General features: G+C 44.5%; 1 protein-coding gene across 1 annotated transcript; it reads right to left on the bottom strand.

Moving 5' to 3' along the window:
- Positions 1-421: 421 nt before the first annotated feature.
- Wdr76 (WD repeat domain 76) lies at positions 422-26,840 on the bottom strand. The gene is made up of 13 exons (XM_042687654.1): positions 26,768-26,840; positions 25,324-25,710; positions 22,293-22,385; positions 19,510-19,562; positions 18,178-18,310; positions 15,483-15,581; positions 15,334-15,377; positions 13,711-13,864; positions 7,820-7,978; positions 4,889-5,103; positions 4,346-4,498; positions 2,280-2,333; positions 422-1,792 (listed from the first exon to the last, which is right to left on the bottom strand). The coding sequence occupies exons 1-13, from the start codon at positions 26,822-26,824 to the stop codon at positions 1,540-1,542; spliced, it is 1,854 nt and encodes a 617-aa protein (XP_042543588.1). The 5' UTR covers positions 26,825-26,840; the 3' UTR covers positions 422-1,539.
- Between the last annotated feature and the right edge of the window lie 515 nt (positions 26,841-27,355).

The following is a 27,355-nucleotide window of genomic DNA, read 5'->3' as shown; positions in this document are numbered from 1 at the left end:
AAGAATGATGCAAAAGGTTGGTAAGTGTTATACAGTAGAGGTAGTCTGATTTAGTAACTCTGATTTAACAGCAACAGATACACTTTGAAAAGGAAACCCATTACTAAAAAAAAAAAGAGACTGGCAGCAAAGCTCAAGTGGTAGAGCACCTGGCTGGCAAGCCAGGTGGGGTTGGGGGACCTTAAACCTCTGTAGCACAAAAAGAAGAAAACAAGCCAGGCACTGATGGTTCACGCCTGTGATCCTAGTTACTCAGGAGGCTGAGATCTGAGGATCACAGTTCAAAGCCAGCCGGGGCAGAAAAGTTTGTGAGACTCTTATCTCCAATTAACCACCAGAAAAACAGAAGTGGCGCTGCGGCTTAAGTGTTAGAGCGCTAGCCTTGAGCTGAAGAGCTGAGGGACAGCGCCCAGGCCCAGAGTTCAAGCCCCACGACTGACCAAAAAAAAAAAAAAAAAAGATGAAAAAGTTACAGTATTTTACAAATTCCCAAAATATGAGTAGCTGGATCCCCTATGATAAGTTTAAAGACAGAACAGTCCAGAGGGGTCAAGGGGGCTGGCTGAAGCTTTCAGATCTAATGAAAAAATATATATACTTTTTTCACCAGAATACATAAATACATACCTACATGTGCACATGAAACTGTTACAGAATTGTATTGATTGGAATTATGCTTTCTGGTTTTGTTTTTAAATTAAAACACTAATTCTGACCATTAAACCGACTCCACTTGGAGAGCTACCACCTCTGGTCTGAGGGTAATCTTACACGAGAATCTGTGATCAGGCCACAAATGTACCTATGGCTTAAGGCCCTGGCTGTATCTCATGACCCAACCAGTAGGGGAAGAAAGGAACGCTCCACACAGAACCCCAGGCCCTGCTGCTGGTGCGCTAAGCTTGTCGGAATTCCGTATCATATTTAAGAGGCAGGAAAGGAATCAGTTAAAAACACAAGTTCCAGCAGGAGGTAGCAGCACCTGCCCCCACATGCGAGCAGCAGAAGGCAGAGGCAGGCAAGGCAGGACTGAGAGCCAAAAGCCGGGGCTACATCGTGAGAGCTTGTCTCAACCGAAACAACCCGAGAAGCATGAAGTTTGAGAGCTGGAGATGGAGCGCAGTAGTACTTATCCAACAACAGGTGCCAACAGGCCTTGAATTCAAAGAAAAGCCTAACTTCTAAAATCACTGAGTTAAATAACCTTTCAGGACCCCTCCAAACTATAAAATAAACCACAAATCTGTCACTGTCGCTAACAGTCATTATTCAAAGCTTTGAAGTCTGTCACATTAGAATTTCTCAACATACTACCCAATTAAAAGTGCTGAAAGCTTCTTAGCTCTTTCTGTAGAAACTCCAAGTTATCTCCATTACTAAAGTATACTCTGCTGGTAGTCCTTAATGAAGCCATTTTATATTTGCTAAATATAACATAGTACAAAGGAAACACACTGCCACATGAATCACTACATTCTTCCTAGACAGAGATCAAGGTGGGCAAATAGATGTACCTACCCCAGGAACTCGGCAGCTTTCCTAATCCATAAACACATGTAACTTCCCACTGGAGTTACCTCCAGCCAGAATGTACCGAGTAGGGTGCATGGCATTGATGGAACACACAGAGGCAAGGCCTTCTCCAAGGAAGGAATGCACCATCTTCCCGGTCTCATGGAAGATGTTGACCTGACGTGGATGGGCCATGCTGCCAACCATGAAACAGCCTTCTTGTTTAGGGTCCCACTTGGCTTGGAATCTTGTCAGCCATCGTCCAGTGATGGTGTTGTGTCTAGCGAGAAGGAAAATAAAGGAAAAAGAAACCAGTTTTTTCAAAGTGTTCAATAATTCAAGGTAGTATTGAATAGAAAAAAATAAAGACAATAGAAAGGTGGCAACACATCCCCTCCCAGAATAAACAGGCATCAGGCAAGCAAGCTATCTGCAGAGCCACGACAGCAAGTTACACCCTTCTTCAATAAGACACTGTGAGTACCTCAGGTCAGAATAGTCACTAACCTTAACTAAAATTAACTTCCACCTGCAGAGAACAGCTAAGCACCGACAAGACATTAAACCTCTTTATAGATACATAGATCCCGGAAGCAAGAGCTCTCCCTGATAGGAGCAAAAATAGCTCCTATTTTATGTTACACAAGGCAACACAAAAATCAGGGTTATTACATCTCTTTGACATGCAGATGTCGAATCTGCAACTTCCAAATATCACCATTACTGCTCCAAGCAGCCCTAGATCCACATTAGATGTAGACACCTACCTGATGGTGGTGAGGAGAGGAATCTGGGAGGAGATGCAGCTGCTGTCAAACACGCTGAAAAACAAACACCAAGAAGAGACTAACATGGTTGTCTTGGTTTTGAAATTTGTGTGAAATAACAGGGTACTTCAGATACTCATTGATTCATGGCAGAAAATATAAAGGCATTTTAAAATATGCATCAACAGGGGCTGGGAAGGTGGCTCAGTGGTAGAGCGCTTGCCTTGCATGCCTGAGGCCCTGGGTTCGATTCCTCAGCACTAACATAAGCAAAAAAAAGAAAAAAGCCAGAAGTGGCGCTGTGGCTCAAGTGGTAGAGCACTAGCCTTGAGCTGAAGAGCTGAGGGACAGTGCCCAGGCCCAGAGTTCAGGCCCCACGACCAGACCCAAAAAAAAAAAAAAATGCATCAACACATCCTAATCTTACCTGATACATATAACCTAAGGTACAAGGAATTATAAAATTAATTGTACTTTAGTTTTCATTATTTAAAAACTATTTCTCAGCCTGGGGGAAAGTGCAAACCTCAGTACCATCAAAAAAAAAGTTTAGGGGGGGGATGATGGGGGGGGAAGGGGGAGGATGGGAAGGGATGGGAAAGGGAAACAAAGGAGGAGGCTACAATGCTTGATAAGAAATGTACTCATTATCTTGCCCATGTAATTGTAACCCCTCTGTACAGTATTTTCACAATAAAAAAAAAAAAAGTTTAATAAAAATGATTTCTCCAGGAGCTGGAAAGGCAGCTCAATGGTAGAGTGCTTGCCTTGCATACATGAGGCCCTGGGTTCGATTCCTCAGCACCACATAAGCAGAAAATGCTGGAAGTGGCGCTGTGGCTCAAGTGGTAGAACGCTCGCCTTGAGCTGAAGAGCTGAGGGACAGCGCCCAGGCCCAGAGTTCAGGCCCCATGACTGACCAAAAAAAAAAAAAAATTATCCAAAGTTAAAAATACCTTTTTTTTTTGAGAGTCTTGGTTCTGTAGTTTAGCCTCACATTGAACTCATAATCCTCTTTTGACAGCCTGACAGCTTCCCATGTACTGGGATTACAGGCATGAACCACCCCATAGCTTAAAATGTGTATCCTAAAGTGAAAATCTATAGTCAGGCATCAGTGGCTCACGCCCATAATCTCAGGAGGCTGAGATCTGAGAATGTGATTCAAAGCCAGCCCAGGCAGGAACTTCATGAGACTTCTCTAATTAATCAACAAAAAAGCCAGAAGTGTAAACTAGGCACCCAGTGGCTTACACCTGTAATCCTAGCTACTCAAGAGGCTGAGAGCTGAGGATCCTGATTCAAAGCCAGCCCAGGCAGGAAAGTTCATGAGACTCTCATTGCCAATTAACCACCAGAAAACCAGAAGTGGCGCTGTGGCTTAAATGGTAGAGCGCTAGCCTTGAGCTGAAGAGCTCAGGGACAGCACCCAGGCCCAGAGTTCAAGCCCCATGACGAACCAAAAAAAAAAAAAAAGCCACAAGTGGAGCTGTGTATGGCTGAAGTGCTAGCTAATCTTGAGTAAAAAGAAGCTTGGGGACAGCGCAACACATACACACGATGTGGATTTATGGTAACACTGGATGTACATAAAGGATGTGATCTGAAAAATACATCAATAGTGCAGGTATGTATTGAGAGCAACTGCTCTGAGAGTTGACGTTTGAGGACCTGACAGTGTCCTTTCTGGTGCTGAAGAGACTCGAAGCGGCCAGCCCACAGGGGTCCTGGAGCCACTATGGTGGCAGGACAAAAAAAAAAAAAAACAACTAGTTCTAGTACACCACACAGTCTATTTTCACTGACATTTCTGGACCTGACTATTCAGCCTCTAAGGCAGCAATAGCCCTTTTCCTATCAAGGAAATCTCCAGAATGCAAAAACTGCTGTAGAAGCCAGTAGATGTAGATTACTGGTTTTGGGGACCCCAATATGGCTAGAGAATGAAACTATGAGTGGTTAAAGGGGAACCACCACAAACAAAACTTTCGGCTTAATGACACAGTAGCTACAGAGACTCTAAACCCAGACTCCTTACAAAAAACTTATTTTCTGCTTCAGTTTACCTCAGCTTACAGTCGAGACCTGTAGTTACCACTCTGTTACCGGTAACAGGTGAAAAATAGGCAGAACTGATGCTCTTGGTGTGTCCAGTCAAAGCAAACAAAGGCTGGCGTCTCCTGGAATTCAGGCACCTGGCATCGTAAATGTGAATGTCCCTGCGAAGGAAGAGTAGTCATCATTACGTGGCCGTGGACACTCCCACTGCCAATTACCCACCTGAAAACCGGAAGTAGCACTATGGCGCAAAGTGGGAGCGCACTAACTAGCCTCAAGCAAAAAGTTCAGGAACAAGCCAGGTGCCACTGGCTCACGCCTGTCATCCTAGCTACTCAGCAGGCTGAGATCTGAGGATCACGGTTCAAAGCCAGCCCAGGCAGGAAAGTCAGTGAGACTCTTATCTCCAATAAACCACTCAAAAACCGGAAGTGACGCTGTGGCTCAAGCGGTAGAGCGCTTGCCTTGAGCTGAATTGTGCAGGGACAGCACGTAAGCCCAGAGTTCAAGCCCCACAACCAACCAAAAGAAAAAGAAAAAAGAAAATATACCTCAATCCCGCCGTCATGAAATACTGTCGGTGCACTGGGTGGACATGAACAGTTCTTATTTGTTCCATGGAAGAGCTAAGTTTTTCATCAGACATTCCAGGTGTCCGTCTATCCACTAGTGATATGTGTCCACTCCAGTGTCCTACTAATAAAGTGGAAGCGTCTTCTGTAAAGAAGTCAAAGGAGGAAAGGCCACTTCTTTCATTTCTATACACCTAAGGAAATAAGTAGCAATCAGCTTATGAAACACTCTTTAGTACAAGGCCCTAAGTTCAAGCCCCAATACAAACATACATACAAAATACCCATAGTTGCGCATGCACGCACACACACACACACACACACAATGCCATTCATGCCCAGCATTGGTGGCTCATGCCTATAATCCTAGCTACTCAGGAGGCTGAGATCTGAGGATCACAGTTCAAAGCCAGCCCTGGCAGGAAAGTCTGTTGAGACTTGGCACTGTGGCTCAAGTGGTAGAGCTTCGCCTTGAGCTGAAGAGCCCAGGAACAGCACCCAAGCTCAGAGTTAAAAAAAAAAAAAAATCCCATTCACAATGAGATAAAGGATCTAGCCATTCCAAGTTTCACAAAGATTAAGATTACTACATATAAAGACACTCAGCAGCTGGAGACCAGTGGCTCATGCCTGTAATCCTAGCAATTCTAGCTACTCAGGAGGCTGAAATCTGAGGATCCTGGTTGAAAGCCAGCCTGGCAGGAAAGTCCAAGACTCTTATCTCCAATAAACCACTAGAAAACCGGAAGTGGTGCTGTAGCTCAGGGGGTAGAGCGCTTGCCTTGAGCTGAAGAGTGCAGGGACAGTGCCCAAGCCCAGAGTTCAAGCCCCACAACGGACCAAAAAAAAAAAAAAGAGGTTGCTCAGTGGTAGAGCACTTGCCTTGCATGCATGAGGCCCTGGGTTCGATTCCTCAGCACCACATAAGCAAAAAGAAAAAAAGCCGGAAGTGGCGCTGTGGCTCAAGTGGTAGAGCGCTAGCCTTGAGCTAAAGAGCTGAGGGACAGCGCCCAGGCCCAGAGTTCAGGCCCCACGACCAGACCAAAAAAAAAAGAAAGAAAGAAACTCAGCATAGCAGGGATGGTTCATGCCTGTAATCCTAGCTACACAGAAGGCTAAGATCTGAGACTTGTAGTTCAAAACCAGCCCCAAAGCCAGGCGCTGGTGGCTCACGCCTGTAATCCTAGCTACTCAGGAGGCTGAGATCTGAGGATCGTGGTTCAAAGCCAGCCCGGGCAGGAAAGACCGTGAGACTCCTATCTCCAATAAACCACCAGAAAACCGGAAGTGGCGCTGTAGCTCAAGTGGTAGAGCGCTCGCCTTGAGCTGAAGAGCTGAGGGACAGCGCCCAGGCCCAGAGTTCAAGCCCCACGACCGACAAAAAAAAAAAAAACAGCCCCAACAGCAAAGTCTGAGACTCTAACTACCAAAAAGCCAGAAATTGAGCTAGGCTTAAAATAGTAGAGCACTAATCCTCAGAGTAAAAGTTCAGAGACAGTACCCATACCCTCAGTTCAAGACCCAGGACTGGCACAAAAAAAAAAAAAAGTGGGCTGGGAAGGTAGCTCAGTGGTAGAGTGCTTGCCTAGCATACATGAAACCTTGGGTTCAATTCCTGAGTACCACATAAACAGAAAAGGCCGGAAGAAGTGTTGTGGCTCAAGTGGTAGAGCATTAGCCTTGAGCAAAAGGTTAAGGACAGTGCCCAGGCCCCGAGTTCAAGCCCCAGGTCTGGCAAAAAAAAAAAAGCCTTCAGCAAAAATAAATAATAAGAGTGACTGAGCCGAGCACCAGTGGCTCACAGCTATAGCCCTACCTACTCAAGAGGCTGAGATATTAAGATTAAAGTTTAAAGCCAACCCAGCCAGGCACAGGTGGGTGGGTGGCTCACACCCGTAATCCTAGCTAAGCTGCCTGGGCAGAAAGTCTGTGAGACTCTTATCTCCAATAAACCACTAGAAAACCAGAAGTGGCGTTGTGGCTCAAGTGGTAAGAGCGCTAGCCTTGAGCTAAAGAGTGCAGGGACAGCGCCCAAGCCCAGAGTTCAAGTCCCATTACTGACCAAAAAATATATATGTATATCGATAGACTTTTTTTTTTTTAAAGGCTGGGAATGTGGTTTAGTGGTAAGAGTGCTTGCCTAGCATGCATGAAGCCCTGAGTTCAATTCCTCAGTACCACATAAACAGAAAAAGCCAGAAGTGATGCTCAAGTGGTAGAGCGCTAGCCTTGAGCAAAAGAAGCTCAGGGACAGTGCCCCAGGCCCTGAGTTCAAGCCCCAAGACTGGCAAAAGTAAATAAATAGGAGTAACTTAGTGTGATGACACTGACCTGTAATCCCAACTAGTCAGGAGGTAGGGGCAGGAGGATCACCAGTTCAAAGCTAGCCTAAGCTTAGTGAGACCAAGTCTAAATAAATAACTTTATTTCTACTCATTCATTTAATGCTTATGACAACTTCCAAAGCAAATACAACAACTCAGAAAATGGAAGCTCAAAGAGGCTGAATAAGCCGGGCACTGGTGGCTCACGCCTGTAATCCTAGCTATTCAGGAGGCTGAGATCTGAGGATCTCGGTTCAAAGCCAGCCCAGGCAGGAAAGACCATGAGACTCCTATCTCCAATAAACCACCAGAAAACTGGAAGTGGCGCTGTAGCTCAAGTGGTAGAGCGCTCGCCTTGAGCTGAAGAGCTGAGGGACAGCGCCCAGGCCCAGAGTTCAAGCCCCACGACCGACCAAAAAAAAAAAAAAAAGAGGTTGAGTAATTTAGTCAAGGTCACAGAGCTAATAGACGGTGTGCCCGGACTTAGTTCCTAGTCTCCACCACTTCACTCTGACTGATATGATTTTGGAGAATCCAGAATAATACCATGTCATATCAGCATGTGTACAAATACATTAACATTTACCTCTTCGAAAACAGCACTGGAAAAATCCCCACATCGCAAAGTGCCGTCATAGCTCAGGGACAGGATGTGGGCTGGATTGGCGGGTGAGAAGTACATGCAGCCAACGTGCCGACTGTGGGGATAAAAACGGAACATCCCACCTTCTTCACATCGCTGGGTCTGGAAAAGGCGCAGTGGAGGAAAAGACAACACTAATGAGCAGTGATCATACTTAGTGTTATTATGACATTGTTCACCTCTGGATTGTATCCTGTATTTCCTGAGTCTCTAACTATATCCACTCTCTCAATCGGAACAAGGAAGCTTATCCTAACATTACATTATATTTTTCTCATTTCCAGTCTAAGAACAACAAGTTACGTTGATTTCATGAATCTAGCTTTTGGCAAATAATAAAACAAGTAAAAAAAATTGCTGCTTCTATTCCAATTGCTCAGGAGGAGGCTAAGGCAGGAAGACTGTGTGAGACCAGAGATCTGAGGCCAGTCTGGGCTTCATAGCAAAATCCTGCCCACAAAAATAATAAAGAAGGGACTGGGAAGGTGGCTCAGTGGTAGAGCACTTGCCTTGCATGCTTGAGGCCCTAGGTTCGATTCCCCAGCACCACATAAGCAAAAAGAAAAAAGCCGGAAGTGGCGCTGTGGCTCAGGTGGTAGAGCTCTAGCCTTGAGCTGAAGAGCTGAGGGACAGCACCCAGGCCCAGAGTTCAGGCCCCTCGACTGGACCCAAAAATAAATAAATAAATAAATAAAAAATAGAGAATAGTCTGCCGGGCACCGATGGCTCATACCTGTAATCCTAGCTACTCAGGAGGCTGAGATCTGAGGATTGCAGTTCAAAGCCAGCCCAGGCAAGAAAACTTATGAGACTCTTATCTCCAATTAACCACCAGAAAACTGGAAATGGCGCTGTGACTCAAGTGGTAGAGGGCTCACCTTGAGCTGAAGAGCTGAGGGACAGCACCAGGCCCAGAGTTCAAGACCCATGACCAACAGAAAAAAAGAATAGTGGATGAATATAGTCATAATATTCAGTATACTTATTTGAAACAAAAAGCAAAAATGAAGGGCAGGAAATGTGGCTTAGTGGCTGAGTGCTTGCATAGCATGCATGAAGCCTTGGGTTCGATTCCTCAGCACCACATACACAGAAAAAGCCAGAAGTGGAACTGTGGCTCAAGGGGTAGAGGGTTAGCCTTGAGCAAAAAGAAGCTCAAAGACAGTGCCCAGGCCCTGAGTTCAAGCCTCAGGGCTGGCCAAATATATATATATCTTTATGTAGCTGTACAAAGAAGTCACCATTAAACATGTTAGTTTATAAGTACAATTGGATCTTCATTAAAATCATCCCTTCTGTCATTCTCAAGGCTAACTTTTTCAAAATTGATTTCATTGTTACTATTAAGGTGATGTATAGAGGGGTTACAGTCTCAGTCATGTGGTAAGTACATTTTAGGGGGACAATGTCACCCTTACTCAAAGTTAACTTAAAAAAAAAAAAAGCCAGGTGCTAGTGGCTCACACCTGTAATCCTAGCTACTCAAAAGGCTAGCAGCTGAGGACTGCTATTTGTGAGATCCTGAAAAGCTGAGCTATGAGACCCAAAAGGATGGGATCTTGGAAGGCCTTCTCCCAACATACTCTCCTAACACTGAAAGTCTCCTGAAAAGGTCAATCTGTCTGGCTTAAAAAGTATTCAGATTTCTCTCCTGGGCGTGGGCTAATTCCATCCTAAACTGTGTTGGAGCCCAGGAGCAGCCTAAGGTTTATGAAAATTGTAAGCAGTTTACAGCTTAGCTCTAGTTCTTATGATAATGAAGTCATCTACCACTTGTATACAAAATATTGTCTCTTGTTGATGCTCAGACCTTACTTTCTGCACATGCTTCCCTATACAAAACCAATAAAACCTTGGTGAATGGAACCTTGGGATCTGAAGCTAGCAGAAGGCTACAGGTCCCCTGGTACCCAAAACCTCAATTCCAGGGTCCAGTCTCCGTTACTGCCTTGCTTCCTGGTCGTGGTAGGTTAAGGGGCACATGGTGGTTTGCAACAGCAGTTCAAAGCCAACCTGGGCAAGAACTTTGGTGAGACTCTGATCTCCAATAAACCACCAGAAAACCACAAGTGGAGCTGTGGCTCCAAGTGAAAAAGCTCAGGAACAGCACTCAGGCCTTGAGTTCAAGTCCCAGGACTGGCAAAAAAAAAGAATCTTGAGGATATGCCTGGCTCAGGCTGGCTTTGAACTAGGATCCTCAGATCTCAGCCTCCTGAGCAGCTAGAATTATAAGTTGAAAGACCAGGTAAATCTTGGTTTTTATTCTGTCTTTCCTCACTTGCAGAGTGAGTGTGTGTGTGTGTGTGTCTCTGTGTGTCTGTGTCTGTCTGTCTGTCTCTCTCTCTCTCTCACTCCTTGGGCTTTAACTCAAGGTTTGGATGCTATCCCTAAGCTTTTTGCTCAAGTCTGGTGCTGTACACTTAAGCCACAGCTCCACTTTCAGCTTTTTTAACTTAAGAGTCTTACACAGACTTCCCTGCCTGTGCTGGTTTTAAACTGTGATCCTCAGATTTCAGCCTCCAGAGTAGCTAGGATTAGGTGCCCAATTGCAAAAATACTTTATTAAGCCCAACTAGTTCAAGTCACCTTTCTTTGTTCATTTCCAATACTTGTTCATGCCTTTGTTCTGTTTCCCCAACTTCAAAGCAAACTGTTAACATTGTAACCACTGAAAGCACTTACTAAGAACTATAGGTACAATGAAAGGAATTCGCTACCTGTCTTTGGGTCAACAACTCGTAACATCCTAAGCAGATCCCAAAATATTTTCTTCCCACCCAAAATTATTATTTTGATCCAAGACCAGGACTTGAACAGATGCTTTGGCTCATTGGCTGGTACTCTACCAACTGAGTCATACCTCCAAGCTGGAGAGAAAAAAAACAATTTTTGTCAGTTGTGGGATTTGAATGCAGGACCTGGGCCCTAGCCTTGAGCTTTTCTGCTCAAGCCACAGCTCCACTTCCAGTTTTCCGATGGTTAATTGGAAATGAGTCTCTCAGACTTTCTTGCCTAGGCTGGCTTTGAACCACAATCCTTAGATCTCAGCTTCCTGAGTAGCTAGGATTACAGTTGTGAGCCACCAGCACCCTGCCAGAGAAAATTAATTTGATCCAGCTTAGAAACTATGTCTTAGCATACGAGTTGCTATTTTTTTTTTTTTTTTTTTGGTCGGTCGTGGGGCTTGAACTCTGGGCCTGGGCGCTGTCCCTCAGCTCTTCAGGTCAAGGCAAGCGCTCTACCACTTGAGCTACAGCGCCACTTCCGGTTTTCTGGTGGTTTATTGGAGATAGGAGTCTCATGGTCTCTCCTGCCCGGGCTGGCTTTGAACCGCGATCCTCAGATCTCAGCCTCCTGAGTAGCTAGGATTACAGGCGTGAGCCACCAGCACCTGGCTATGAGTTGCTATTAAATAAACTGGGAGACTTACAAACAGCAAGAATTTATTTCCTAGGGCTGGGAAGGTGGCTCAGTGGTAGAGCGTATGCCTTGCAATGCCAGAGGCTCTGGGTTCGATTCCTCAGCACCACATAAGCAAAAAGAAAAAAGCCAGAAGTGGCGCTGTGGCTCAAGTGGCAGAATGCTAGCCTTGAGCTGAAGAGCTGAGGGACAGTGCCCAGGCCCAGAGTTCAGGCCCCATGACCAGACCAAAAAAAAAAAAAGAATTTATTTCCTAGTTCTGAGACAAGGCCATCCAAGATTAAGGTGTTAGCTAATTCAGTGACTAGTACGGGACCACTCCGGGTTACAGATGGTGCCTTCTATCTGAGCCCTCACATGGCAAAGGGAAAAGGACTCTCTCCTGAGCTCCTTTCAGGGCTAAGTACCTCTAAAAGGCCCCACACCTCCTCAGAATTCAGGAATTCATCCTATGAATTTGAACAAAGGATACAACATTCAGATCATGGCACAGCGGATCTTAAACATAATTTTAACACTAATGACTTTATGTGGTCTTTCTCACTTATACATTTAAAATCTGGTAGTTAATTTATGCCCAAATGGCTAATGATATTCGAGGTAAAAATGTTAAAGCTCTATAAATCAAATTTAAATTCCTCCAGAATTCAAAATTTTAATATCAGACAAGCGCTGGTAGCCCATACCTATAACCCTAGCTATTCAGGAGGCTGAGATCTGAGGATCACGGTTTGAAATCACCCCAGACAGGAAAATCCATGAAGACTCTTACCTCCAATTAACTACCAAAAAGCCAGAAACAGAGCTGTGGTTCAGGTGGTAGAGTACTAGCATTGAGCAAACAAAAAGCTCAGGGACAGTACCCAGGTCCTACATTCAAGCCCCAGGACTAGCACCAAAAACCAAAAGCACAAAACTACAAGTTTCAAGCAACACTGAAAATAAATGTCTCTAGGCTATTCACAACCATGTTCATTGCAGCACTGTTCACAATAGCCAAGCTATCGATACAACCAAAATACCTACAACTGATGAAAAGATCAAGGTGATAGATATCTCACACGAAATATTACGCAGCTATAAAGAATAAAACCATGTTATTTGCAAGGAAATAGGTGAACTGAGAAATGTTCTTTCTTATATGCAGGCTGTTGGGTCCAAAATATAAACACGTAAACATATTGAATCCTATGTATATGTGTGTGTGTGGGTACACGCATTCTCAGGTATGAGATATCATGGCAAAAATCACTTCAGCAGGCAGTGTAACAAAAGGAACATTAGAAAACTGAAATATGTCTGGATTGGGGTGCAAGTAGCAGTGGGAGGGGGGAAAGATGGCAAATATAAATAATAATTATGTACACGTTTGAAATGAAACAATGAAACTAAATGAGACTCGTTTGGGGAAGGGTGAAAAGAAGGGATAAGTATGGGCAGGGTGACTGATCAAGAAGCATTATAGCTGCCGGGCACTGGTGGCTCACACCTGTAATCCTAGCTACTCAAGGGGGCTAAGACCTGAGGATCGCTGTTCAAAACCAGCCCAGGCAGGAAAGTCTGTGAGACTCATCTCCAATTAAGCACCAAAAAAGCCAGAAATGAGGCTGTGGCTCAAGTGGTAGAATGCTAGCCTTGAACACAAAAGTTCAGGGACAGTGCCCAGGCCCTGAGTTCAAGCCCCAGGACCAATATACTAACACAGCAGTACATGCATGCGTGCACACATGCACACAGGCACATGCGCAGGCGCACACACACACACAAAGAACTTGCATCAATGGCTCATACCTATAATCCTAGCTACTCAGAAGGCTGAGATCTGAGAATCATTTAGCAAAGAAAATAAGATCAGGTTTCAAAGCCACTCTGGGCAGAGAAATCCAAGACACTTATACCTCCAATTAACCAGCAAAAAGCCAGAACTGAAGGTATAGCTCAAATAGTAGAAAGCCAGCCATGAGTAAAAAAGTGGAGTCCTGAGTTCCAGCCTCAGTACTAGCACACACAAAGTATTGTACACTGTACCCATGAATAAACATGTTAAAATGTACACTCTTATATGACTAATTGATGCTTTTGAAAAAGAAAAAGCTTATAATTTCTTTTTTTTTTTTACTTTTTATTTATTGATTTTTTGCCAGTCATGGGGCTTGGACTCAGGGCCTGGGCACCCTGAGCTCCTTTTGCTCAAGACAAGTACTCTACCACTTGAGCCATGCACCAATTCCAGCTTTATCTGTCATTAAATGAATACAAGAATCTCATGGTTTCCGGCCTGTGCAGGCTTTGAACGGTGATCCTGAGATCTCAGCCTCCTGAGTAGCCTGACATGAGCCACCAGCACCTGGCTATGAAGTTTTTACAATCTTTTTTTTACAAGCAAACTTTCGTATCTTCAGAATATAACTTACCAAATCCCAAATTCCAATCTGCCCAGTTCTGGCCCCAGCTGCTACTAAAATTCTTGTTTCTGATGGGTGTACGGCCACAGAGGATATCGACCCATCAACAAGTTTACGAACTGTATCTTCTCTGATGACCATGCTGTTTAAATTGGCTTTGTAGCTGTAATAAAGTTAAAACTATCTAAGTAAAAAGCAACTCAATTGTTAAAAATCAGTAAAATATAACTCAAAAAAAAAAAATCATAATAAATAAATGAATGGAAAATACTCAACTTCCTGATAAGAAAGGAAATCAAACTCCACAGTGATATACTAGTCTTCTATTATAAAATTACTTTTGATCATTTTAGCAATATCAAAAACTAGGAGACTAGCTGAACTAGGAGACCCCACAATTGACAAAAATATAAACAAAATAATCAGCAAAATGCCAGGCACCATGGACCCATACCTACTCAGGAAACTGAGATCTCAACAATTGTGGTTTGAAGCCAGAATGAGCAGAAGACTCTGAAAAATTCCATCTACAATTAGCCAGCAAAAGACTGAGCTATAGCCAGGCGCCAATGGCTTACGCCTGTAATCCTAGCTACTAAGGAGGCTGAGATCTGAGGATCATGGTTCAAAGCCAGCCCCGGCAAGAAAGTCCATGAGACTCTTATCTCCAATAAGCCACTCAGAAAACTGGAAGTGGCATTATGGCTCAAATGGTAGAGTGCTTGCCTTGAGCTAAACAGCTGAGGGACAGCACCCAGGCCCATAGTTCAAGCCCCACGACTGACAAAAAAAAAAAAAGCAGAGCTGTAAGCCTGGCTCAAATAGTAAAGTGCCAACTGTGCACAAGCAAGCAAGGCCAATATTAGTCCTCTGAGTTCAAGTCCTAATACTGGCAAAAATAAGCAAGTAAACAAGTAAATACAAAATAACCAACAAAGAGCCAGGCTGAAAGCATGGCTCAAAGGTTAGAACACCAAACAAGCAAGCAAAGTTGAGTGAAGCCCTTAGTTTAAACCCAAGAACTGGCCAAAAAAACCACAAATCCCTGTCCTTATAAAACTTGTATCCTAGGAAGTGGTGCTGTGGTTAAAGTGGTAGAATGCTCATCTTGAGCTGAAGAGGTCAGGGACAGTGCCCAGGACCAGAGTTCAAGCCCCGCAACCAACAAAAAAAAAAAACTATTAAGGATATGAGGCTGTGAATGTAGCTTAGTGGTATAGTGCTTGGTTTGCAGCCTAGCATGTATGAAACCCTGCGTTCAATTCCTCAGTACCACATAAACATAAAAAGCTGGAAGTGGCACTGTGGCTCAAGTGGTAGATTGCTAGCCTTGAGCACATGGAGGCTCAGTGACAATACCCAGGCCCTGAGTTCAAGCCCCAGGACTGCCAGGACTGGCAAAAAAAGAAAAAAATATCAAGGATAATGTTTTTCATTATGCTCTCAAATTTTTCTATTATAACCAAAACTAGAGTAGTGACTCAGGTGGCAAGCACCAGCCAGGAGTGAAAAGCCCAGGATTCCCGTCCTAGTACTGGCACATACACACACAAAAATTCTACTTTAGGATGTAGTTTTTACAACTCAAACGTCTCTAAAACTATAAAATAAAAGCAAGAGGTTTTAACTTACCTTTTAATGCTAGATAAGCCCTTCTGATAGCTCTTACTACATGTCTAAAACAAGGGGAGACACCAAAATGGTAGGTAAGTTAACATATATATTTGGAAATTTCCTTAACAGAAGCTTCTAAAAGCAGTAAAGCATACCCAAGGAGATACCTTGCTCATTTCTGCCCAGGTCTGCAGCAATCCTTTAAATAGTTGATTGTCATCTTCATTTTCAGGAATCATATCTAAAGGTCCAGGAGGTAACAAAGGCTGTAATCAAAAATAAAGTTTATTGTTTGTCTCCTAGAAAATAAGCTTCACGTGAGTAAAGGTATTTGTTTTTTACTACTTTACTTTCAATGCTAACAACAGTGGTAGAATACTGTTGGTACTAAGAAGTAATTGTTCAATGGCCCACACCTGTAATCCTAGCTACTCAGGAGGTTAACATGTGAGGACAGCAGTTCAAAGGCAGCTTGAGCAGGAAAATCCATGAGACTCCTATCTTCAATTAACTACCAAAAAGCCAGAAATGGAGCTGTAGCTCAAAGTGGCAGAGCACTAGCCTGGAGCACAAAAGCTTAGGGCCGTGCCCAAGCTCCAATTTCAAGCCCCATGACCAGCACAAAAAAATAATAATTGTTCAATAAATGAAAGTCAACCAAAAAAAAAAAAAATTAACAGACCTTGTTAAGATGCAAAGAAAGAGGAGCACTTACTCCTACACTGATGTTGAACACATGCATTAGGTCAGCCCTTATGGCAAACGATATGGGGTTTCCTCCAAAAATAAGAAATTTAACTTTTTCTTACAGTACTGAGGTTTGGACTCAGGGTCTCACATTTGTAAGACACTTGTTCTACCACTTGTTCTGCCAGGCCAATTTTGCCTTGTAGACCAGTGAGTTACTAGAGCTGAAAAGGGTATATAGAAGAACGTGAGATGAGAAATCATTTCTGAAGTTCAGTAGCACAATAGGAAAACCATGGCTGATGATAGCTACCTATTTTTTTTTTTTGCGGGGGGCGGGGGGTCCGGTTGTGGAGCCTGAACTCTGGGCCTGGGCACTGTCCCTCAGCTCTTCAGCTCAAGGCTAGCGCTCTACCACTTGAGCCATAGTGCCACTTCCCGCTTTTTTCTTTTTGCTTATGTGGTGCTGAGGAATCGAACCCAGGGCTTCTTGCAAGGCCTAAGGGGGCTGAAATCTGAAAGTCTGAGAGACTCTTATCTTCAATTAAACCAACAAAAGTCAGAAGTAATTCAAAGCCAGCCCTGGCAAGAAAATCTGTAAAACTCATCTCCAATTAACTACCAGAAAACCAGAGCTGTGGTTCAAAGTGGTAGAGTGCCAGCCTTAAGCAGAAAGGGTCAGGGGGCAGCACCTAGGCCCTGAGTTCAAGTCCTATGACCAAGAAAAAAAAAAAACAGGCATAGTTAGTGCACACCTATAATCCCAGCACTCCAAAAGCAGAAGCAAGAGACTGTGAGTTCAAGGCTAGCCTAAGCTACAAAGTTAGTTCCAAGCCAGTTTGAGCAATATAGTGAGACTGTCTCCAAAAACCAAAAATAGGGGGCTGGGAAGGGGGCTCAGTGGTAGAGCACTTGCCTTGCATGCATGAGGCCCTGGGTTCGATTCCTCAGCACCACATAAGCAAAAAGAAAAAAGCCGGAAGTGGCACTGTGGCTCAAGTGGTAGAGCGCCAGCCTTGAGCTGAAGAGCTGAGGGACAGCGCCCAGGCCCAGAGTTCAGGCCCCACGAACGGACCCAAAAACAAAACAAAACAACCAAAAATATATACACATGCATACAGTAAGTACTACTGAATAAAGTATTGTTAGAACCTTAGAGAATATGAAGTCTCCTACTCACCGATAGTGTAAAATTAAACTATACCAAGGACTCTACTTTGATGACACATTATTGATAACAATCTATTATTTACTAAACACATATCACATAAGGAACTATTTCATTTAATCTTCACTACAACCCCTTAATGATTCTATTACTATTTTTTAAATGGGGAAACTGAAACTCAGAAAGTTTAATTTCTCTAAAACCTCACAAGAGGTAAGTCCTACAGAAACACAGAATCCAAGCCTGTCTCTATGACTTTGAAATCCTACTAAACTATACAGCATTCAAATGTTAAGTTAATAAAACGTAAAGCCAGGTGCCAGTGGCTCAGGTCTGTAATCCTAGAAGGCTAAGATCCAGAGAACTTCAATTTGAAGCCAGCCCAGGCATTTCCAAAATAACCAGCACAAGAAAGGATAGAGGTATGATTCAAATGGTAGAACATCAACCAAGCAAGATAACCAACCAAGTGTGAGGCTCTGAGTTCAAACCCAAAACCACCAAAAATAAAAATGAAATGTAAATAAAACAATTGAAATAAGAACATTTAGTCTCAGCTGGGCACCAGTGGCTCATGCTTATAATCCTAGCTACTTAGGAGGCTGAGATCTGAGGATCACACTTTGAAGACAGCCCAGGGGGGAAAAAGTCTCCATGGGACTCTTATTTCCAATTACCTACTCAAAAACTGGAAGTGGTACTGTGGCTCAAGTGGTAGAGCACTAGGCTTAAGCACAAAGAGGCTCAAGGACAATGCCCAGGCCCTGAGTTCAAGCCTCACAACAACAACAACATTTAGTCTCATTTCAAATACTTTTCAATATTGTTAGTATATTGCATTTGTGTTTTCCCTTACATCTTTTTTTTTTTTTGGTTAGTCCTCTACCACTTGAACCACAGCACAACTGGGCTTTTTCAGTTCATGTGGTACTGGGGAATCAAACCCAGGGTTTCATGCATGCTAGGCAAGCTCTCCACCACTAAGCCACATTCCCAGCCCCTCTTACATCTTCTTCTTCTTCTTTTACTACTGTTGTCTTTACTGGAGGTGGTAAAAATGAAATTTCTGAAGGTTCTACTTTTAGCAATCTCATTGACCTTCTACATCCAATCTCATCTTCTCTCTTCTTAGGTTTTTTCCTAAAGGAACAGGAGGAAAAAAATCATGCTATACTCACAGAACAGTAAAATATATTTAGTGTGATATCTAACATTCCATAGAAGTTCATATATGACCACATCGATTTTGATAAAAAAATCTGGAAAAACCCTAAATGAAAATATTAAGCATGAAGAATAAGGGATGTTAAGCCAATTATGGCATATTATCAAGTGGAATGGCATTCAGTCATAAAGAACGAAACATGGGCTGGGTGCCAGTGGCTCATATCTGTAATCCTAGCTTCTTAGGAGGCTGAGAGCTGAGGATCACAATTCAAAACCAGGCCAGGCATGAAAGAGGAAGAGAAGAGAGGAAAAGAAGAGAGGAAGGGAGGGGGGAAGGGAAGGGAGAGGAATCACCAAAGAACATTTGAGTGCAGAGAGCAGAGTCATTGCAAGGGCAAAGAAAAGATTGTTAAAGGTAGATAGAGGCCTGGGAGATGGCTCAGCCTGTAATCCTAACTACTCAGCAGACTGAGATCTGAGAATCGTGGTTCTGAAGGCAACCTAGGCAGGAAAGTCCATGAGACCCTTATCTCCAGCTCACCACCAAAAAGCCAGAAGCAGTGTGGAGGAGTAAGTAGAAAAGCCTTGTACAAGCGCAGGGGCAGTGCCCAGGCCCTGAATTCAAGCCTCAGGACCAGTGCAAAAAAATAAGAATAATTTCTAGACAAAAGTAAAAAGAATTGAGTGGAAATAAAGACATCTTTCCATTAGCAGTAACAAATATAAAAAATAAAATTTTGGAGGCTGGGAAGGTGGCTAAGCAGTAGAGTGCTTGCTTCCCATGCAAGCCCTGGATTCAATTCCTCAGCATCACATAAACAGAAAAGGCCAGAAGTGGCACTGTGGCTCAAGTGGTAGAGCACTAGCCTTGAGCTGAAGAGCTGAGGGATCAAAAAATAAAATTTTGGGGCCGAGCTACTCAGGAGGCTGAGATCTGAGAATAGTGGTTCAAAACCAGCCTGGGCAGGAACGTCCATGAGACTCTTATCTCCAATTAACCACCAGAAAACCAGAAGTGGTTCAAGTGGTAGAGCACTGGCCTTTAGCTGAAGAACTGAGGGACAGCATCCAGGCCCAGAGTTCAAGCCCACAACCGACAAAAAAAAAAAAAAAAAAAAAAAAGCCTAGTAAAGTATCATGCATAATCTAGTCAATATAAAACAATCTCTTACCTCTTGCATTTAGGAGACTTTCTCTTAATCATTTCACGAAGCCTTGCAGCTGACTGAAAAGCACACAGAACACACACACATAAAAATGCTACCTTAAAACTTCATAGCTTTAACTTTTAAAAATATTAATTGGGCTGGGAAGGTGGCTCAGTGGTAGAGCGCTTGGCTTGTAATGCATGAGGCCCTGGGTTCGATTCCTCAGCACCACATAAGCAAAAAGAAAAAAGCCGGAAGTGGCGCTGTGGCTCAAGAGGTAGAGCACTAGCCTTGAGCTGAAGAGCTGAGGGACAGCACCCAGGCCCAGAGTTCAGGCCCCACGACCAGACCCAAAAAAAAATAAAAATAAAAATATTAATTATCGCCGGGCGCTGGTGGCTCACGCCTGTAATCCTAGCTACTCAGGAGGCTGAGATCTGAGGATCGAGGTTCAAAGCCAGCCCGGGCAGGAGAGACCGTGAGACTCCTATCTCCAATAAACCACCAGAAAGCCGGAAGTGGCGCTGTAGCTCAAGTGGTAGAGCGTTCGCCTTGAGCTGAAGAGCTGAGGGACAGTGCCCGGGCCCAGAGTTCAAGCCCCACGACCGACCAAAAAAATATATATATTAATTATCTGTTACTATTCCCAGATCTATTCAGGAAATAAAAAACCTTTAAGATAGGACACCTGGGCCAGGCACTGGTAGCCCATACTTGTAATCATAGCTACTCAGGAGGCTGAGATCTGAGGATTGCAGTTTGAAATCAGCTGAGGCAGGAAAGTCTGTGATACTGTTTATCTCCAATTAATCTCAGAAAAAGCTGGAAGTGGCACTGTGACTCAAATGATAGAGCACTAGCCTTGAGCAAAAAACAGCTCAGGGACAATGCCTAAACCCAGAGTTTCTTCCCAGGATTGGGAAAAAAAAAAAAAAAAAGAGGCATTTGTCTCTGGTAGTAGACACGAGATAAAATACATACACTAATAATGAAAGCAAGGATAAAACTGTCTAATAAAGTAGCATTTTGAGTCAAGTTGTTAATGAGCCTATGTGATTAAATAGTTATTTTAATCAAATATATTATTAGAGGGATGGCAAAAACGCTTGGAAACTGAACAACACATTGTTAAATACAACTGGGTCACAGAATAAAGGGAAAAATAATAAAGTTCCTGCAAACCAGTGAAAATGAAAGCCCATCCTACCAGAACCTCCAATACAGCAAAAGCAGTGTTGAGAGGAAAGTTCATAGCTCTAAGTACATATATAGGGGGCTGGGAAGGTGGCTCAGTGGTAGAGCGCTTGCCTTGCATGCCTGAGGCCCTGAGTTCAATTCCTCAGCACCACATAAGCAAAAAGAAAAAAGCCAGAAGTGGCGCTGTGGCTCCAGTGGTAGAGCGCTAGCCTTGAGCTGAAGAGCTGAGGGACAGCGCCCAGGCCTAGAGTTCAGGCCCCACGACCGGACCCAAAAAAAAAAAAAAAAGAGAAAAAAGCCAAAAGTGGCTCTGCGGCTCAAGAGGTAGAGCGCTAGCCTTGAGCTGAAGAGCTGAGGGACAGTGCCCAGGTCCAGAGTTCAGTCCCCAGGACCAGACCCGAAAAAAAAAAACACATATATAAAAAGAACAAGTGGGAAGTGGTTCAAGCAGTAGAGCGCTGGCCTTGAGCTGAAGAGCGCAGGGACAAGTCCCAGACAGAGTTCAAGCCCCACGACCGGCAAAAAACAAAAACAAACACCACTCAAGTAAATAACTTTATGATGCAACTAAAACTTACACAAAAACAGGAAAAAACAAAACAACTAGACAAAGAGAGATAGTAAAATATCAGGTCAGAAATCAAAGAAATAGTGACTAAAAAAATTAAATTTAAAAAAAAAAAAAAAGGGCTGGGAAGGTGGCTCAGTGGTAGAGTGCTTGCCTTGCATGCCTGAGGCCCTGGGTTCGATTCCTCAGCACCACATAAACAGAAAAAGCCGGAAATGGCGCTGTGGCTCAAGTGGTAGAGCGCTCGCCTTGAGCTGAAGAGCTGAGGGACAGCACCTAGGCCCAAAGTTCAGGTCCACGACCGGCAAAAAAAAAAAAAAAAAAAGGGCTGGGAAGGTGGCTCAGTGGTAAAGCGCTTGCCTTGCATGCATGAGACCCTGGGTTCGATTCCTCAGCACCACATAAGCAAAAAAAAAAAAAGCTGGAAGTGGTGCTGTGGCTCAAGTGGTAGAGTGCTAGCCTTGAGCTGAAGAGCTGAGGGACAGCGCCCAGGCCGAGTTCAGGCCCACGACCCGACCCCCCCCCCCCCCAAAAAAAAGTAGTGCTGAGACTCAAGTGGTAGAGTGCTAGCCTTGAGCAAAAAGCAGCTCAGGGATGGTGTTCAAGCCCTGAGTTCAAGTGCCAGGACTGGGAGACAAAGAAAAAACCTCAATATGGTGATGTCTTTCCATTAAGAAGAACATGAATCAGGGGATCTGGGGAAATAGCTTTGTGGTACACAGCTCTTTGCCTAGCATGTACAAGGTTTTGAGTTTGAGCTCCAGCACAGGAAAAAAAAAAAAAAAATCAGAATGATTCTTCAGATTCCTTCTCAACATTTCTTATGGAACTGAACATTCATTGTATTCCACAAGAAACCTTTTGGTTACTGTACTTCCTTTCATAAAGGTTTCTAAATAGACATATATGAGCCCTATTTAAAACTTGCTCTGAATTTTGTCAGCCCTCATGTGGCACTATGAAAGCTGGCACTGTAAATACTCCACTGACATAATGGCAAAAGGAACAGCATCTTGGTTTTAACTGGAAACTCCCAACAAACCTCAGACAATTGAAGGGAAGCAAAAAAGTTTGCATTTTCTGATATGTTCTTCAATCTCTTCCTCTCATATGGTGACAATCCTGAAAAATCATCCTGTGAAATTACACCAAAAAGATTGTTATTATACATAATAACAAAGCACTTCACAAAACCTGGTGTTTCACTCTTAGCACATACTTTCCTTCAAACTGTACCCACACTATTCATTTCATGTTATCGTTTGTTATTTTATCAGTCATAAGGCCTGAACTCTGGGCCTGGGCACTGTCGCTCAGCTTTTCAGCTCAAGGCGAGTACTCGTAACACTTGAGCCACAGCACCACTTCCAGCTTTTTCTGTTTATGTGGTGCTAAGGAATGGAACCCAGGACCTCATGCATGCAAGGGAAAAAGTCTACCATGAGCTACCTTACCAGCCCTATTTATTTAAATCAGTCGTGGGGCTTGAATTCAGGGCCTGGGCATTGTCGCTAAACTTTTTTGCTCAAGGCTAGCACTCTACCACTTTGAGCCACAGTGCCACTTCTGGTTTTCTGGTGGTTAATTGGAGATGAGAGGCTGGTGGACTTTTCCTGTACAGGCTGGTTTAAAGCAAGATCCTCACATCTCAGCCTCCAAAGTAGCTAGGATTATAGCATGAGCCACTGGTGGCCAGCTCCCATGAGCCACAGCACTGGCAACAATAAATAAATAAAGAGATAAAAGATCCTAGAAGATTGCAGGGGCAGAGTGGAGGAAAGTTCACAAAGAATCAGAAAAGCTAGATCCTGGTAGCTCTCACCATAATCCTAGCTACTCAGGAGGCTGAGCTCTGAGGATGGAAGTTCAAAGCCAGCCTTGGCAGAAAACTCCATGAGACCCTATTTCCAAATACCCACCAGGAAACAGAAAGTAGTGCTGTGGCTCAAAGTAGTAGAGCACTAGCCTTGAGCGGAAAAACTTAGGGACAGTGTGCAGGTCCCGAGTTCAAGCTCCACCAGCAAAAAGAAAAAGAAAAAATTAAAGGTCAGGTGAGATGACTCAACACCAGCTACTAGCAAGACAGAGCTCTGGAGAACACAGATTCCAAACTAGTGAGGGACAAATATTAGTGATAAAGTATCTCAACAAATAAGCGAGGTACGGTGACCAAAGCCCTGTGATCCTAGTTTGTAAAAGTATAAGCAAGGGCTGGGATTGTGGCTCAGTGGTAGAATGCTTACCTTACATGCATGAGGCCCACATTCCTCAGCACCACATAAGCAGAAAAAGCCAGAAGTGGTAGAGCACTTGCCTTGAGCTGAAGAGCTGAGGGACAGCACCCAGGCCCAGAGTTCAGGCCTAACGGCGGACCCCCCCCCCAAAAAAAAAAGTGTAAACAAAAGAATCATATTGGGGCTGCCCCCAAGCAAAAAGTCAAGACCCCATCAGGAAAATAACTAAAGCAAGAAAGGATTAAGGGTGTGGCTAAGGTGGCACAGCACTTGCCTCCTAGCAAAAGGCCTGGAGTCCAAACCCTAGTTATACACACAAACAAAACAAAAAAAAAAAAAGCTAGGCACCAGTGACTCACGCCTGTAATCCTAGCTACTCAGGAGGCTGAAATCTGAGGATTGCAGTTCAAAGCCAGCCTAGGCAGGAAAGTCCATGAAATTCTTACCTCCAATTAACTACCAGAAAACCAGAAGTGAAGCTATGGCTCAAAGTGGTAGAATGTTAGCCTTGAGCAGAAAAGCTCAGAGACATCTCCCAGGGCCTGAGTTCAAGCACCATGACGAACAACAAAAAAAAAAACAAGTGGTGGCCAGGCCTACTTTCGAGGTTCCCAGCTCTGTATAAACATTTTTTACTCGGCTCTTGCTGCCCCAACACAGATCCTGATTCTTACCTCTGGGGCAACCAAGCATAAATCAAGTTCCTGTTTTGTAACAACCTGCCAACTATCAAATCTTCCTTTTCCCTGCCATCTTCTTCTTACCCCTAGAACCATCACCTTTTTGTCACGTGGTACAATTTTTATCTTGGCCCGCATAAAAGTTGTCGCTTTGAAGGAAGCACAACATTCCAATATGCAGTAGAAACCAAAAACTAAACATCTAATTCCTTACACCAAGCCAAACCATTAAGTAAAACTAGTATGTTTTTCTACTGTACTTTTTCTTTTTTCTCTCTTTTTTTTTTTTTTTTGCTTATGTGGTGCTGAGGAATCGAACCCAGGGCCTCAGGCATGCAAGGCAAGCGCTCTACCACTGAGCCACCTTCCCAGCCCCTGTACTTTTTCTACATGATAATTAATCTTCTTCCTTGAACTCAGGAAATACTGTTCAACACATCAGAGCAAAGATGGTTTCACTAACTTGACAGGTTTTACTATCCTGACATCAAGAGTCAAATACTGTATGTCAAAAAAGCCAATGGCTTTCAGTTAACTTTGAACAAATATGTAAAGTTGAACAATGACACAAAAAATACTAGTAAACCCAAAATAAACGCCAAAAACTGAGAAAAAAAGCAGACTATAGAAGTGGCACTGTGGGGCTGGGAAGGTGGCTCAGTGGTAGAGCGCTTGCCTTGCATGCTCGAGGCCCTGGGTTCAATTCCTCAGCACCACATAAGCAAAAAGAAAAAAGCCGGAAGTGGCACTGTGCCTCAAGTGGTAGAGCACTAGCCTTGAGCTGAAGAGTTGAGGGACAGCGCCCAGGCCCAGAGTTCAGGCCCCACGACCGGACCCAAAAAAACAAAAAAGAAGTGGCACTGTGACTCAAAATAGTAGAGTGCTAGCTTTGAGTGAAAAAGCTCAGAGACAGTGCACAGGCTGAGTTTGGGCTCCAGAACTACTAAAATACAAACAAAAAACAGCAGAGTAAGGATTTAAATTGACCCTCTCCTTAACACATCAAAACCAAAAGCAAAATTAATCCAAGGAATTTATCTGCTAAAATTTAAATAAAATTTCAATGCAGTTTACATTTGATGGTAATTTGAACTCCAGATCTTTCATGTTAACGTTCAGAACTCCAAATTTCAAAATAAGAAAATTTAATAAAACTCACCAGGTCTGAATTATCACCATGGACATCATCATCATCACTGCTTTCCATGTCAACACTGAGAACTGAGGCTTCTGCACTGCTCTTCTGCCCTAGCTTGTGACCTGTGCTGTGATCCTTTGAGGAAGACCTTAGCAGGGTGGACTCTGACTTGGAAGGTGTGGCCTTCATCTTCACCTCTGGGGTTTTCTTCAACTTCATCTTCTTACACAACACTTCATTGTTAGACTTCTCTTCTAATTGAGATAGGGAGCACTTCAATTGCTCCGACGTGCAATTACTGAGTGAAAAGGGCGTAAGATAAACCCTAGCTATTTTCCCTAAAAACGTAGTCTGTATAGGTCTCAGAGATTCCTGAGCATCGTTCTCATTTTCTTTAGATTCATTCACCTATTTGGATCATTAAGGAAAAAACGGTATGAGAACCTCAGGTCCAATGGCTTTCCTCCACAGATCTGGGCAAACAAACCTAATTCCTAATGCATAATGACAACACAATTCAAATTCCCAGCCTGTAAGGGAACTTCTCCCCTCTCCCCACCCCACCCCCACCCCCACAACACACCCTCCAAAATCCTGTCACATAACTTATTAAGCTGATTATTACTGATTCTACTGGGGCCAGGTGAGTCTGCCAGGACAATAATGACTTGCATCTGCGATCCCGCGACTAATCCTAGATAATCATCTGGAATTGAGTTGGGGTTTGTTTTTTTTTTGGTTGGTTTTTGTTTTGTTTGTCGGTCGAGGGGCCTGAACTCTGGGCCTGGGCGCCGTCCCTCAGCTCTTCAACTCAAGGTGAGCACTCTACCACTTGAGCCACAGCGCCACTTCTGGGTTTTTCTGTGTCTGTGGTTCCCTGGAATCGAACCCAGGGTCTTATGCACTTTACCACTGAGGCACATTTCCACCCCTGGAATTGTTTTAAAAGTGACAATAAGGGGCTGGGAATGTGGCTCAATGGTGGAGTGCTTGCCTGGCATGCATGAAGCCCTGGGTGCGATTCCTCAGTACCACAGACACAGAAAAACCCAGAAGTGGTGCTGTGGCTCAAGTGGTAGAGCACTCACCTTGAGCAAAAGCAGCTCTGGGACGATGCCCAGGCCCTGAGTTCAAGCCCTAGAACTGACTGACACTGACTGACACACACACACACACAGAGTAACTCCTTGCACACGCGCGCACACACACACACGCACACACACACACTAACTCCTCGCAAAAGCAAACGCAGGGGACGCGGGGGAGGGGCCCAATCCTAGCATTATTTCTAGGGTTACTGATTCGAGGTTTTTCTCCTCAGCGCCGAGGGCCTCATTTTTTTTTCCTTAGAAAACCGAAGCTGGGAGTTCAGCTGAGGCCCTGGGGAGCGTGTGTCTGAACCCGTCTGCTGTTCCCCCCACACACACCCCCGGCCCCGAAAACTAACTGGACGGACGCCCGTTACCTGGGGTCGGGGTCTGGCGGCCGCCTTGGGCTCTGGCTCCGCGCAGGGCCGAAGCATCGTGCAGCAGTCTCGCGGCAGGCGCCTGTTTTCCCGCCAGGCGTGGTGCGGAGCGCGGGCGCGGGAAGGGGAGGGGCGGGGCCGGCGAGGGGCGGGGCCGGATGGGAGGGGCCGGCGAGGGGCGGGGCCGGCTGGGAGGGGCCGACGAGGAGTGGGGCGACTGGGGTGGCGCCGGCGGGGCGGGGCGGGGCCGGCTGGGGGCGGGGCCGGCTGGGAGGGGCGGGGCCGGCACAGGGCGGGAAGCCGCCGGCCCGGGCAGGAAGGCGGAGCCCGGCGCGGCCGACCTCCAAGCGGGACCCAGCGCCAGCCCCAGAACTCTTACTTTTCCTTAACGTGGGACTAATTACTTAGCCCCGGGCTGACGAAGGACCGGAGATCCAAAGCAGTGCTGCGATCTGAATCTACAGTTTTACCTAAGGACCAGGTGATTTTGATATTGGTAGTGCTGAGATCTTTAAAAAAAAAAAATTCTGGGACGGTGGCTCTGTGGTAAAGTGCTTGCCTAGCATGCATGAGGCCCTGGGTTCCATT

This window comes from Dipodomys spectabilis, unplaced genomic scaffold, assembly GCF_019054845.1.
Source record: "Dipodomys spectabilis isolate Male_0828 unplaced genomic scaffold, ASM1905484v1 ptg000108l, whole genome shotgun sequence".
NCBI classification, from domain to species: domain Eukaryota; kingdom Metazoa; phylum Chordata; class Mammalia; order Rodentia; family Heteromyidae; genus Dipodomys; species Dipodomys spectabilis.
The sequence above is the reverse complement of the archived record's forward strand: the minus strand, read 5'-3'. Positions and strand labels throughout refer to the sequence as shown.